Source organism: Urtica dioica, chromosome 9 (assembly GCF_054948205.1).
Source record: "Urtica dioica subsp. dioica isolate 48M chromosome 9, U.dioica_male_clone48M_v1_H2, whole genome shotgun sequence".
Lineage (NCBI taxonomy): Eukaryota > Viridiplantae > Streptophyta > Magnoliopsida > Rosales > Urticaceae > Urtica > Urtica dioica.
In genome coordinates, this window is record NC_142764.1 from 24429895 (window position 1) to 24444307 (window position 14413).

A 14413-nucleotide genomic window follows, 5' to 3' on the forward strand; every position below is an offset into this window, starting at 1 on the left:
AAATTGAGATTAAATTTGAATAATTAAAATAATACTAGGATTGATGAAAATCTTAGAAAATAATAAATAATATATGCAATTAAAAAGGAAAAAAAACAAAAAAACTGATTTGCACTTTATAAACATTCATACTAGCTAAGCTTTCCGATCATTAATCTTAATTACTCGTAAATTAGCATTAGTTGTCACATAGTAAAATTAGAACAAGATATAGTCGTGTATTGATGTGTGAGTTCATGAATGACTGCATCACAATGATTTGTGAAGATATGGCCGTGTATAGTGAATCATAAAGAAGTTTGAATTCAGCTAAAGTAATCATATGAGAATATCATTCATATAGTTGTCACATGACACATTGAAAAACCTAAAATGACTATGAACAACCTTTTTTTCCATCAAAAAAATCTCATTCAAAATAAAATGTCGAAAGTGCCGAATGAGAACCAACGAGACAACCATACTCGAGACAAACATACAAGACCAAACCTGTCTAAAATTTATCGAAGTATTTCCCTTTCTCTAAAACAGAGATAAACTCCTACATAACCAAGGATGTCGCTCACCCGAGTAACAATCAACCAAAGACCTTCCATCCTCCCACTGGAGGACCACCTCCTCAATCCCGACCCCCGCAGATTAAGCGACCCTTCGCGGCGGCGGGAGTTCAAAATCATGAGGTTGGTGACCAACCCACCATCTCCTCTTCGACTTAAGTGAGCCTGAAGTTATAGATGAATTTCGATGGAAAAACGCACAATAGTGAGAAAAAAAAAAAAAAAAAAAAAAAAAAAAAGACACGGCTAACTAGCTAAAACCAAAATACACAAATCAAGAACTTATATAAAACAACAGAATAAAAAAAAATAATAATAAAAAACTAGTAAAAAGACTACGATTTCTATGAACACTTCAACCACCAACCCTACTCCATCAATGTCCCCCACTTCTCTCGCAAAATTGATTAGAACCAAATTTATAGATTTGGGGATCGGAATAAGGAAAAGAAAGTGGTCGTCGAAAATCTGCAAAGAGGCTGAGCTTGAAAGACCAATCAAACTAGATCCGATGATCACGAATAAGATGACTCTTCAACATATATAGATAAAAAAAATCTAATAGAAAATTCACACCAGGATATCAGATATAAACTAATCCTTCTTCAAAACAAACCATACCAAATAAAACGCAACAAAAAGATAAAATATTCCAAACACTCTAAAATTGAAAGAAGAAAAAAAAAAAAAAAAAAAAAAAAAACCCAAAATAAAATCAAACATCACCACCTACATTTGATGGACAACGGCTAAAACCCATCATTTAGATGAAGAGAGGAAGATGACCAAGAGATATCAACATCCTTGAAGGCTCCACTCATACCACACATTGGCACAAATCCAAACCTACGAATCGGAAACTTCCACCAATGAAATTGAAGAAACACGCCGCAACCACCGTACGACACACCGTAGTCGCCAACGAGCTAATGGCCCGGTAGCCGCACCAATGCCGAGGAGCCAAGTCGCACTGTCGCCGAGGACTCAAGTCGAAGCACCACTATCATGACACGTCCCACCAAAAATTTGCATCTTCCACGCCGCACTTCCATCACCATGCTCCACCGTTTCCCCTTTTTTCAGCGGCCACATTCCGCTGCACCTTCTCCCCCAATACCAAGTGGAATCCGGCCGGTGATTGGAGTCCCATCCATATTTAGCTTCAAGGGATAGAAGAAAGAAACTTTTAGATCTAGGTTTAGAATTCTTTTTAAGAAAAAACGGGTCACTCAGGCTACTTTTAATTAAAATTAAAGATTAATTATTCAAATATTAAAAAAAAATAGTCAAACTCATACTTATATCTTCATAATATAACACATGCGTCTTGTTTGAGTTTGGACTATTTTCTAAATTTTTAAAAATTTCGGCTAAAATTTTAATATAGGGAATTGAACTATATAACTCTCTTGAATATTTATGTTGTTGATTATGTGGGTTAAATGAAGGGAGCGTGGACAACTCCACTTTACCTATACTGTTTCACAACTGAGTTACACTTGCATTAACTCTATTGTATTTTCCAATTACCAAAAAAGTGGTTAAATAAAAATCAAAGTGAATCTAGGACAATAATAAATTGAGCCACCGTACTAGGAGCATCAGTTATGCTAGCCACCCTATCATATGTTTGTTGGACATGTTTTTGAGTGAATTCCCGGCATGATTATTGATCCCCACCACCCAAATTTATTACCTATTCAACTCATATATTAAAAATTTACAATCTGCTTCCTATGCTTCTTTTTATTATTATTATAATAGGAGGGTGTAAGATGCGACAATGGTTTGTGAATTAACACCTAACTGTATTTGTATTTTGAAATTGCAATAATTGAAAGGATTTTGATTTGGGGTGGGGCCCAGGGAGGTGAAATCATCACATCCCAACAAACACGAGCAGCTCCATGGAACCTCCCTGCGGCGTCAGAGCAGCGTAGCAGAACCCTCCCAAGCGGCGTATTCAATTCTCGACTCAAATCTCAAACTAAATTAAAGAGGAAATCCTGAATTAGTTGCTCGCCCTTGAATAACGATACTAAATAAATTAATAAAAAAATTGGATTTTTTTTTTTCAAAAATATTTCAACTGCTACACGTAGATGCCGTAAGCTGCAATAATATTAGACGACACCCCACACGCAACCTCTCTCTCTCTCTCATCATATTATTATTTTCTTTTTATTTTCTTATTTTTTTTCCTCTTCTTCTTCTCCGACACATACACTCAGAGCTCCGCTACGCCTTTCTCATTACCGTGAGTTCTCTCTCTCTCCCTCTCTCTCTCTCTCTGATTTTTCATTTTTCTCTTGGTTTGTTCTCTGTTTGAATATGCCGTGTAGCCGTAGATTTGTGAAATTAGGCTCGTCTTTTGGGTGGTGTTCTGTTTCGATTCTTTAGGAGCTTTGGAATTCGATTCGTTCCTTTTGATTTTCTTTGCAGCTTTGGGGGATTCTTTTTCCCTGTTTGGTTTCCGAGTGAAAGGGAAGAAAATGATGAGAAAGAGGGCTGGTTATGAATACTATTCCGCGGTTAGGTCAAAGTCCGAGTTTTTGAATCGGAACTATCATTTTCCTCCTTGTTGCTTTTCTCTCGTCAACCCTACAGATCCTTAGAGATACATTAGGGCTTTTTCAAGTAGATAGCGTAGGATTTCCCTCTTTTCTTTTTTCTTTTTTTTTTTAATTTCTATTCCCAAACCGCGTAATGTTGACATATTTTTTGGGGCTCGGTCGTTTAGTTCAACTAGCTTCATTTTGAATGTCACGAAATAGATAGATTAGATCATAGACTAGTTCTCTCACTCTGTTTCTTCTTCTTTTTTTTTTCTTTTTTTTTTTGTTCTCTCTTTTTCTCAAATGTGACTTTACATCAGTGAAGAAGGTTCTTTCTCTTTGCGCGTGACCCGTTCTCTTCTCCAAAAAGTCCTCCACAAAGCACTCAACATTACCCGAAACCCCAAATCCCAAACCCCCCCAGAATCCACACCCTATTTTCACCTTAATCCACCACAAGATATTCCCAATCCCGAAAAGAAAAAAAAAACCCACAATGGAGGTCAAGCTCTGGAACGACAAGCGCGAGAGAGAGATGTACGACAACTTGGCGGAGCTGTACGCGATCATAAAGGCGACGGAGAAGCTCGAGAAGGCGTACGTGAGGGACATCGTTCCCTCGTCGGAGTACGAGACGGAGTGCCTGAAGCTCATAGCCCACTTCAAGACCCTATCTTCGTCGCTCAAAGACACGGTCCCGAGCATCGAGCGATTCGCCGACACTTACAAGATGGACTGCCCGGCCGCCATAAACCGCCTCGTCATCTCCGGCGTCCCCGCCACCGTGGAGCACCGCTCCACCGCCGCCGCCACGTCATCGACCTCAGCGGCGGCCGTGGCCGAGTGCACGCAGAACTTCATCACGGCCATGGACTCGCTGAAGCTCAACATGCTCGCCGTTGACCAGGTCCACCCGGTCCTCGCTGACCTGGCAAACTCGCTCGCCAAGCTGGCATTCCTCCCGCCGGACTTCGTGGGCCGCGTCAGGCTCGCCGAGTGGATCGCCAGGCTGGCGAAGATGGGCGCCGCGGACGAGCTCACCGACCAGCAGGCCCGCCAGCTTCACTTCGACCTCGAGTCCTCCTACAACTCGTTCATGGCCGCTCTGCCCAGAGGAGCTTAGATGGGGTTCTCCGATTTCGGTCCAAGCTCTTTCCTTTTTCCTTTGTAAATAAGAATTTAGATGGGAATTTGATCTTGAAATTATTATAGTGTCTTTTTCATGGTATTTTTGTTTACATGGGGTTGGGGATGAAGAGGGACTAATGTTTGTGGAAGCCTTAATACACTTTTCTATTTTTGTTCTTATGAATGTCTTTGTTTATTAATGCCAATCATGGAGGGTATGATCTTCTAGAGTAGTAGTAGTAGTAACTTGGTTCTACAATGGCCTCTTTCTTGCTCTGGTGTTTTTAGTGGCGTAATAGTAATTAAGTTCGTTTCTCGGTGTATCGGTTGGAGGATCCTCTGCGATGATCATTTATGACTCGATGCACGATTTAAGATATGGTCCCCAAAACTGGAGTTTGGTACTTCTGAATTTTGTTTCTGTGCCTAGATAGGCTCATTAGTTAAACAAGCCCTGAGCAAAATGTAAGATTGCGAAGCTCTCTCGAAGGTTTCTTTCTTTGTTTCGTTACACCGCAGTGAATCTCTCTCTCTCTCTCTGCGTGCTTGATAGAGAAAGCTGCAAGTTAATGCTCTCGTTTTTTTTTTATATTTATTTATTTATTATTTTGCATTGGGAGAAATGCCCAACCATTCCTCTACATTATTCCGTGTCTTCTTCTAACCATTTCTCGAAATCTCTCTGAAGCTATATTTATTTTACGGTAACTAATGTAAAAGTGTTGTTCAGATTCGGTATTGATTGCATTAACTTTTCACTTTAAAGAATCGTCCTAAACAACAACTACAAAAAGTGTTTTTTTTTTTTTTATTCTTCTTGAATTTACCAAGCCGTTAAATCATAAATATTAAATAACCCATCATCCACTCGTTTGGTTAAAAATTAAAATGAGAGAAATCAATAGCTGTTTTGTTACCTTTTTTTTTTCTTCCCCTTCTTCCACTCCAGAACCAATTCATCATGTACACATTCTTATCCCTACTTTCTAAGAATAGGAAGGAAAAAGTTAAATACACTCTAAAGTCATATGGGTGTTTGGGGTGGATTGTGGAATGGGAATCAGTGGTGACGTGGCAGGAGCTGAATGAGGAGTGGGAACAAGAGGAGGGCGACGAGGACGGCTCCGGCGGCGACGGCGATGCAGGTCCATTTTCGGGAGGACTTCTGGGAGTGGCGGGCCTGTTCGAGGCTGTGGGTCCCGCGGCGGACGAAGGAGCTGGCGTGGGCGACGTGGGTCTCGATGTCGTTGAGCTGGTGGCCCTGGGCGTCCACGAGGGCGGCCATGTCGAGGAATATCTGGTGGAGCTCGAGGAGGCTGCGCTCGATCTCCTTGACCGACTCGTGCCTCTCTTGGATCTCCGATATCGTGTCCATTATCTGCCCTCTCCCTTGCTCTTCTATCGCCTTCTGCACCAGCATCTCGCTCTCGCCGCTCGATATCAGCTCCTCTATCGTCTCCTCGCTCCCTCTCTCCCCCGTCACCGTGAAATACCTGATTCCCCGCCACTAACATTACTTTCAAATACAAACTAGTATACATTCAAAATCCCATTTAGGACTCAACTTTTGAAAATTAAAATTTTTACATTTTTGGCCCAAAATTATATGATTTTTTCATATATACCCATAAAATCCTATATAATTTATTCACGGTAGGCATAAAAATCCTCACTAAAAAAAATAGTGGATAAAGAATATCAGAATTGAACTTCTTTTGATGAACATTTTGAATAATAAAAAAAAAAAAAGAGACGAACTTGAATAAAATTTGGAGTTCACTATTTTGGAATTAAACCGCTAGAATTTGAGATATATAATTAATTATAGAATAATGAATATGATTCTGTAATTTTTTGAAATACAATGAATACCTTCGCTCAACGGTCTCCTTGTACTCGGACTGCATTCTGGCTCGCAAGCCTTGGAAATCGTCCATGATGGTCTTGAGCTTCTTTCCGAGGCCGCTGACGACGGAGGTCCGGGTGCGGTCCGCGGAGGATCCGGGCCCGGAGCCGGGAAGGTTACGGTGGGCCGCGTTGGAGCGGTCGAGGGCCTCGAGCTTGGCCTTGACGAGCTTGACTCGCCTGAGGACGAGCTCGACGTCGGAGTCCATCCTCGAGCGGAGGTCCCTCATGGTGCGAGCGTTGTGGACCGATTTGCTCTCCTCGTTCGCGTCTCGGAGCTTCTTGTAGAGCCTCTCCACGGCCGCCATGTCGTCCTTCACGGCCTCCACGTCCTCGAAGAACTTCTCGAGGTTCGCGGCGCCGCTCCCCGACTCCACGTCATCCGCGTATCCCTGCTGGCTCTTCAGGTCCGAGTATTTCTTGAACGAGCTCGAGAACAGGTCGTTCATCTTTGTTGCTGATCACAAAATTCTATGTGGATTATTGGATTTTGTTTAGAGATCACGTAAAGAAAAGAAGAGAGAGAGGAAAAAAAAACCATGCAGGAGTGAGTATTGTTGGTACGTGGAAGAGGGAATGATTGGTACGGCAAGGAATGGACGAGGGACGAAGGTTCTTTATTTTTGGTGATTTGATTTTTAAGGGACGGTGTTAGGGAGAGAGTTTTTGGGGGTTTGCTTTGTAAAGGGGTTAATAAGGACCAGCCAAATTACTACCTTTTGTGTTCGTTTCTTTATAACTAAGACTAATTATGGATGTTCTAATTTTCTTGCTCACAACTACATTAGTTTTTTTTTTTTTTTTTTTTTTTTTTTTTTTTTTTTTACGTGGTGGTCCCACTTTATTGCCTCAAAAGGATTCCCCTTTGCAATTGTGGAAGGAAACAGCTCAGTAACCATACAGATTAAGAAGCGATATCTACTCGGAATTTAACCTTTTACCTTGCTAATGGTAAACATGAGAGAGAGAGAGAGAGAGAGTGCATGAGTGTTGCATCGGCGAGTGAAAACCCGAGTGTAATTTCTAATTCACTAAGCTGGCCGGGTAAACAAAGATTTTGTCAGTCACTATGTTACATTACATGGTTGAGCCTCTACGACACAATGGGCTCAGACCAGCCATACTCATCAGATCTGTCCTCGTCATTTCACTATACCTAATATTGCACTTTGGGTCTACAATCAATCAAAATAATTAATACCAAGCAAACTGTTTATCTTCTCTTCTCGGCCAAATAAATATAAAACCCACCTATTCCTAACGCTCTCCCACTTATGTACAAACCTGATCACTTGGTATGTGTACAAGTCCTAGCTACCCGACGGAAAATTTATCCTATCGCCGCCGGTGATACCGATGGTGGCTTCATGGCTAAAGGCGGCGGTGTAGTCTCGGCATCGGTATCTCGGTGATCGCTGGTTCCGAGGTCCACGGGCTTCCCCGCGTCTCCTCCGTCGACCTTTTGAGACTGGTTCCCAAACAGGGCTTCGCTACAAACCGAGTCCGACAACAGTCTCTGCTGCTTTAGGTACCTCTCGGTGGCGTCTTGGAGCAACTTCATCGTGCTGACGTGGTCCGAGCCGGGCGAGAGCTCTTCTTCGCGCTCCGGCTGGATATTAAGGTCGATCTGGCCCTTGAAAGGCGAGCTCGTCGTCGAGGGCGGTTTCGTCTTCACCGGCTCTTCCGGGCTGTTTCCGGCGCTGTCGTCCGGCGATTTCGCCGGCGGAGGCGGAGCCGGGGCCGGGGCCGGGATCGGAGCGTTGGGCTTCTTGCGGGTGGTCTCGGCGTCCTTCTCGGACTGCTTCTTCTCACGCCGGAGCATTAGGGTTCGGAAGCGACGCTTGACGGTCAAGCAAACGTTGCACGTGCAGCTCTGTTTGTGCTTCGGGCCTTTGCCGCTGGGCGGCTGAATGCAGACTATGCACGAGCAGCCCGGCCTGTGCCGAGGGTGCTTCGTGGTCGTGGCGTGGCCGGGCGCGTCTCCTTCGCCCAAAATGGCCAGATTCGCCAGCGTGTCGAGACCCTCGAGGGCTTCCAGATTCTCCACGTCTTGTTTCACCGCCTTTAGTTTCTTGGAGCCGACTGGTCAAAAGGCTTGGGGATTTTAGCGACTGGGTATTCATGAAAAATGTTTAGTAATACCAACAACTATACCTGAAACAGAGGCGGGTAGCAGATCTTCGAGCTCTTCCAACTTCAATTCTGGAGGGGCCGAACAAAAAGATCTGCGAGCGATTTTTCTCAACAAATGAAACAGAGTACCAGAGGAGAAGCGAAGATTCGTCGATATTCGTTTTAAGCAATTGGTACCTTTCTGGGTCCCATGAATTATCGGAGCAGGTCCATTTAGAGGGCAGAAGAGCATCAGCGGGCAACTTGCGATACTTGAAGCAGTCTTCACATTGAGCCCATTGAATCTTCTCTCTGAATAATATAGAAAATGGTGTTGGAACTTCAAAACGATGTATATTCCCATTTCTTTTCTTCAGATTTTGTTTTCCACAGTTTTTTTATTCTACCTCAGTAGACGGTCAAATAAGAATATTCAAAGACAAGATTGAAAATATCATCCGAGCCAAAAAAATAAATTCTGAAGCTTGAAGTAATTTACCCCAAACTATTCGTTGCAAATATGGTCGGCTTGCCAACTACTGGAGCATCCTGAAATGGTAATTGTTGAGTTCAAATACAGAGATTATACATTGAGTCTACTTATACTCGCAAAAGTATCAAATAGAAGAGAAAACACCGATGCAACTCAAGTGTCTGAAATCATTCCAAAATCTGAAATTTGTAACAATAAAATTGGTATAAGGGAATTTCGTTCATGTTTTTACTGAAAGAAAAAAAAAAAACTGATCTGCGGATGACACAGCAATATTATAATGTCTTATGGGACCAGGAGAATATTCCATCGGCGATATTCAAGGCCCCTCGGCAAAACACAAGTCATGTTTACAATTTTTCAATGCAGCATAGTTGCTCACCTTTTCTTGCTACTGTATGATTAAACATTAAAGGACATGAAAGCATACTCCGAATCCTTATAAGAGAGAGAAACAAGCATAGTACCTCGTATTCTTCAAACTCAAACCCTTCGATTACCACAACAGTGGGAACATGATTGGTCGGGGGACGGAGCAATCCTTGAGCTTCTTCCCATGTCAGCTTCAGCTCCATCATGTCCTCATTGTCAATTCGAAGTCGTTTACTTTTAGAACCTAAAATGTTGCTCTTTCTTTTTCTAGGGATCAACGGTTTCGCTCCAATAACTTCTTTTGCTATGTATCCAGACTTGTCAACTTTTGACCAAGAACTTGGATCTGTCATTTCAGCCTGGTTTATCGATAAAGAGATCAGAGATTTCGAGCTAACATCTAAGTGTGACATGCATTCGAAGAAAGAAAACCAGACTCAGATTCATAATACTAACATCTCCGCGTATAGAAGCTCCGTTTCCGTTCTTGTTCATGTCATTATCCTGCAAATGGAAGCAGTGCGTAAAAATTAATCCCATACTATGATGCAACTGGTTGACACTTGCCCAAATAACACACCAAAAAACTAAAACCAAATGCTATGTAAAATGTAGGCTTTAGATTGGATCACATACTTAGCGCTCAGTACTCAAACCTGGGCAAGCTGGAGTTAGTTCTATCACAAATGTTACATCAACTCTAAACCATTTTATTCTACCCTAGAAGGCCCAAAGACTTTTGCTTCTTGCACTACCTATCATTGCATTGTAAAATGACTTTCCTAGATATGAACATTCTGATAACCAGGAAAAAAAAAAAAAAAAAAAAAAAAAAAAAAAAAAAAAAAAAAAAAAAAAAAAAACATAGTTTCAGTTACAAGCTTCCCAGCTTAACATACTCTTCCATGTTTCTGAAATCTGGTTCTACTGCTAGTAAACTTTTGTTTCTAAAGTTAAGTTTTCCTTCTAAAATAACAATCAAGCTTAAAAAAGTGTAGCTTCTGGAGCTTGAATCAGAGAATGACAAACCTGATCTGACGGCGCAGGGGCTGATGCCTTTCTAAACCCCATGACGAGTTTTCCTTCTGGCTCTAATCGACTAAACGTGACTGAAGGAAAAGGACCAAGTATTTAGATGCAAAACTTGGCAACTAACATGTGTACTATTGTCATAAGATAACACCACATGCATGGGAAAAACAATATGTACATGCATGCATATGCAGCCAGACACACACACACCCACCAACAGATGAATAAAGGATTGTGAAGAAAATAGTATTTGAGAAAACACGCAGAGGAGTTAATAATTACCTATGTCACCAGCTTGCAGTTGCATGGACTGTATGCAAGGAGTAACTCCTTCCAGAACATACATCCGGCTATTGTTATTGGGCCAGAAGCGAAACTGGAATATCCACTCCTTGCCTTTTGCGTCCTGGACCTTAAGCGGTAATCCTTCAGGCTGAGAAATTGGGGGAAAATAGGCCTGTCTCATGGAAGAAAAAAATAATTATTATTAGCTAGGAATACGAATTCCCAAAGAGAAAATGTAGTCAATCTGATAAGCCAGCAGCCAAAATTGATAGAAAATTAGTGACAGATCTATATTATGGTCCTTCAGTTTACAAACAAATCCTAACTCAAATTAACGTTATACAAAAATTATAAACAGCATTTGTTATCATAAAAACACAAGATAGATGTATCCACGTGAGCACAAAAAAGATCATTAAACAGAAAACCCTCTTTATTATTCATCATGATAAATGAGAGAAAATGTTCATATTTCAGCTCAGGTAACAAACTCACCTCTGCACATTTTTTTGGCAGCACAAGACGCCCAATTCGGCCAGCGTCACTTGCGCTCAACATTTTCTCAAACAAAGGAGTGATCACAGCATTCGGGCTTATAAGTGGTTAAGGTGTATAAAAGCTTGACGCAAAATAGAACGAGAAATTTGTTGTTTACCCAAAAGAATTAATCTGGAGAAGAGGTTTCCCAGGTTGATGAATGCACGAAAGAATATATGAGACAAGAACATGTTTTTTACGATGAAATCTCTGAAAACAAACTTGTCCTTCAAAATTAACGGAAAAAATTGAAAGGATACTCTCCGGACATCTGTTGAAGCTCTTGATCAGTAAATCTAGGCCAATATCGCGGAAGTAACTGATTTTTTCCTCTGGCATCTGCTCGAGGCCTTGCATTGCGAATTTGAGCCTCACCAGATGAGTCAATCCCATTATGCAAATTTAAAGCAAACTGCTTCGACAATGAAGGAGGGGTTGTTCGCAAACTTGCACCATTAACCCCACTTTGTTCATTTGTTTCAGTCGTCGATGTATAAGGCGTAGTCAAGCCGAATTGAGACGGGTCCTCCTTTACAGAGGATGACATGCTTAGAGATGGATTGATTGGCTCCTCATGTTTCTTTCCTGAAATAATATATTTGCATCACATTTCAACAGGGCATACATCATTCTTAATCCACCTCTCAATGTGGAAGAAAATCTCATCTTCTACAACCCAATTGGTTTAACCCCCTTTTAAATTGCATGAAAAGAATCATTACCTGCAGTCCCATTTTCAAGTATTTCCCGGACGCCGAGCTTCATGCAACCATTTTGTAATCTTTCAGATAAATCTTCAATTTTTCTGTTTTCGAGGGAAGATACAGTTATTCTTTCAGCAGTACTAAGCGGGTTAAGCGCACTTGAAATGTCAACTTCATATGGAGTCCTAGAACTCATTTCGGGTGATGGAATAGGCGTGCCAAATAAGCCAGGGGCTTGCCTCCATGGTACAGGTCCTGATCCAGCCAATTGGCACCAATTTTTGCCAGATAAGTCTTTGATCCTCTCGGGGGTAGACGAATGAAGAAACAAAGATGACGGCCAAGCTGGATTTGATGGCTGGGATGCAAAAGTAGATTATACTCAATTGCGAGAAAATACTCTCTTCAGCCCGTACTCGTAAAAATAATGGTTCAATTATCATTTGAATATTTTAATTCTAAGGCTTAAGGTGCAGAATTTTCATTCAATTAACATTGCATAAAGTAATATTGAACACTTTATTTCTATTGAAACAAAAACATACAGTTGAATTAATCCCTACCAAAGAGACATTTTTCCTTGCACACGCAATGCATTCAATTCCTCCAGCGTCCAGTAATACAAAGGCTTGAAGTTGAGTAGAGACAATGCATCCACAGTGAACTCTCTGCAAAGGAATATCAAGCAGTACAAGTTAAATCCAAGTTATCCCAGACCTAGTTCAAGATAGATGGAAAATATTAAAGATGACCACACATAAGATAACTGGTCATCGAAGCCATAAGATGATTCTCTTTAAATAAATAAATAAAATAAAGAAGAAGAAGATATGATGATTCTGATTACCTTTCCACAAGTTTCACAACACCTCCAGCCAGATGCATTTTTGTGGAAGGTCTCACAAAATCTTCCGTTTTCATAAGCGGAACTTAAAAGAAACAGATACAGCTTAAGCTTTAGAACAAATATAGCAAAAATATTCTCAGAGAAGAGAAGAAATAGTGTAAGACTAAAAAGATAAGAAAAAGATTCACATCACCAACATCAGTAAAGTTGAGGAATTAGAAGACATCCTGAAGGCTAAATGGTCTATTATGCTGTCAATTAGACAGCTCAATCATAGAACAGTTGACACAATCCCACTGACCTAAATATATTCCACATATATTTGCCAAGAGTAGGAATGTTACTCGCAAAAGAACCTATACATCTTTGAGAATCAAAATTCCACTGCAGAAGAGCTATAAGATCAGATTAATCGCTTCATTGCACTTTGGTGATCAGCTTTTGTTTCAGAATTATGTGTTTTTTCTTTGTCTTTAGTCCAGTTTGTACTTTGCTTTGGCCTTCATAAAGCTTTCTCTTTTTTTCTTTTATAAATTTTGTTTCTCTTAAGAAAAAAAAGGTTAGCTTGGTAAGCTATCTCCTTCACACTAAAAAGGTTGCATCGAAACATATAAAAATCTTCACATAAAAGTATGTCTTCAATCAGAAAGAAATAAACCTTTTTAAAAAGACAGTATAAACCCTAATTGAGTTTCACTTTCCCTTGAAGTCTAAATTTTTTCAAGTTTAATGTTATTAGATTTTACATTTGATTAGTCGAATGGAACTTTGGTCAACATTGTATAGAGTCGTAGCCCAATTCCAAGTCTTTGACTAAACAGTTGAAAAATTCCATCACCCAGAAATCACTACCACTAGAATAGCAGGAAATTAAGTAAAGGAAGAATATTTCAACATATGCATTTCTGACTCATAGGAAAAGAATACTGTTTCAGTTTCATTATACAAATGAAAAACTGAGTTATTTCTTTTTAACCAAAACTTAATACAAGGGAAGGAAAAAAAAAAGATTTGCAAGCTATAATTCAGCAGAAAGCATAGCAACTAAGTTTCCATTCCGGAACTCTCTATCATGAATTTTTGTGAGAATATAGTAACAGCAAACCAAGATTAGCCGATGAAAATTACAATAACAATCCAGATTTCGTATCTCCAATAATTGAAAGGAAGCCATGAATCTCAAAAGAAAATAAGTCAGCAGATATAAATGAAAAGACCAAGTCAACGGATAAGCTCAAACTCAACTAATCTCGAGCTCCTTAAATAACCTCTCAATCAAACCAAAAGCCTCAACCTTGAAGCGACGACGTGAAATCGACTAACCAAAGGCCCTCCAGATTTAGTAACAAACGTTGCTAAAATCGGAAAAATGAACTCAAAACCTCTGCTTTCATGCAAATAAAACGCCACAGAACGAGCCAAACAGAAATACTATAAAAAAAATAAAAAAAAAATAAAAAATGAACTCACAAGCATCGATCACAGAGCTCAGCAAAATCGCCGTTACGGAGACGCCAACCTTTTCTCGGCCTCTCAGGCTTCAATTCCTGACACTCTGGGTTGTAGCAGAGCTTCGACGACGACGAGGACGACGAAGACGACGCACAAGTCGACATCGAAAATCTTCGGAAACGAAACGAAGACTAAAGAAGACACAAACGATAAAATGAAACAGCAAACCAAAGCTTTGCGAGTATAGTGAAACCCTAGAAATCACTCCATGGGAACCAGATAACGAGCTAGATTGCGGTCTTCGCGGCCTGATCTGTGATACGGAGGGTTTTAGAGAGAGAAAGAGCATGGACTCCAAGTTTTTTTTTTCTTTTTAGTGAGAGAAAATAATAAGTTCACAGAAAATACACGAAATCCATAAATGTAATTACAAT

At 40.6% G+C, this 14413-nt stretch overlaps 3 protein-coding genes across 4 annotated transcripts; 1 reads left to right on the forward strand and 2 right to left on the reverse strand.

Annotated features, from left to right (window-relative positions):
- Positions 1–2612: 2612 nt before the first annotated feature.
- Positions 2613–4446, forward strand: VPS28-1 (vacuolar protein sorting-associated protein-like protein). Its single transcript, XM_089626940.1, has 2 exons — positions 2613–2814; positions 3433–4446. The coding sequence occupies exon 2, from the start codon at positions 3609–3611 to the stop codon at positions 4233–4235; it is 627 nt and encodes a 208-aa protein (XP_089483066.1). The 5' UTR covers positions 2613–2814; positions 3433–3608; the 3' UTR covers positions 4236–4446.
- A 655-nt stretch (positions 4447–5101) lies between these two features.
- LOC149386052 (syntaxin-124-like) lies at positions 5102–6908 on the reverse strand. Its single transcript, XM_089625793.1, has 2 exons — positions 6113–6908; positions 5102–5733 (listed from the first exon to the last, which is right to left on the reverse strand). Exons 1-2 carry the CDS (start codon positions 6592–6594, stop codon positions 5301–5303), a joined length of 915 nt encoding a protein of 304 aa, XP_089481919.1. The 5' UTR covers positions 6595–6908; the 3' UTR covers positions 5102–5300.
- Positions 6909–7148: 240 nt separating this feature from the next.
- On the reverse strand, positions 7149–14413 carry VAL3 (VP1/ABI3-like 3). Of its 2 annotated transcripts, XM_089625280.1 has the most exons (15): positions 13998–14412; positions 12528–12609; positions 12244–12348; positions 11920–12038; positions 11699–11781; positions 11237–11561; positions 10935–11031; positions 10437–10611; positions 10152–10231; positions 9579–9626; positions 9218–9481; positions 8757–8806; positions 8456–8569; positions 8300–8370; positions 7149–8227 (listed from the first exon to the last, which is right to left on the reverse strand). In XM_089625280.1, exons 1-15 carry the CDS (start codon positions 14141–14143, stop codon positions 7476–7478), a joined length of 2511 nt encoding a protein of 836 aa, XP_089481406.1. In that variant the 5' UTR covers positions 14144–14412; the 3' UTR covers positions 7149–7475. The 2 variants fall into 2 exon arrangements, with proteins under 2 accessions (XP_089481406.1, XP_089481405.1); XM_089625279.1 differs by having other exon boundaries at positions 11699–12038; positions 13998–14413.

What these genes read in the sequence shown, in the direction of transcription:
- VPS28-1 (XM_089626940.1), top strand. Translation starts at nt 3,609, where the DNA reads ATGGAGGTCAAGCTCTGGAACGACAAGCGCGAGAGAGAGATGTACGAC.
- LOC149386052 (XM_089625793.1), bottom strand. Translation starts at nt 6,594, where the DNA reads ATGAACGACCTGTTCTCGAGCTCGTTCAAGAAATACTCGGACCTGAAG. An exon ending in AAGGAGACCGTTGAGCGAAG is followed by an intron (nt 5,734 to 6,112) that starts GTATTCATTGTA and finishes GCGGGGAATCAG; the next exon opens with GTATTTCACGGTGACGGGGG.
- VAL3 (XM_089625279.1), bottom strand. Translation starts at nt 14,143, where the DNA reads ATGTCGACTTGTGCGTCGTCTTCGTCGTCCTCGTCGTCGTCGAAGCTC. An exon ending in GAGCTCTGTGATCGATGCTT is followed by an intron (nt 12,610 to 13,997) that starts GTGAGTTCATTT and finishes GTTTCTTTTAAG; the next exon opens with TTCCGCTTATGAAAACGGAA. An exon ending in TTTGCAACGAATAGTTTGGG is followed by an intron (nt 8,570 to 8,756) that starts GTAAATTACTTC and finishes TATATTATTCAG; the next exon opens with AGAGAAGATTCAATGGGCTC.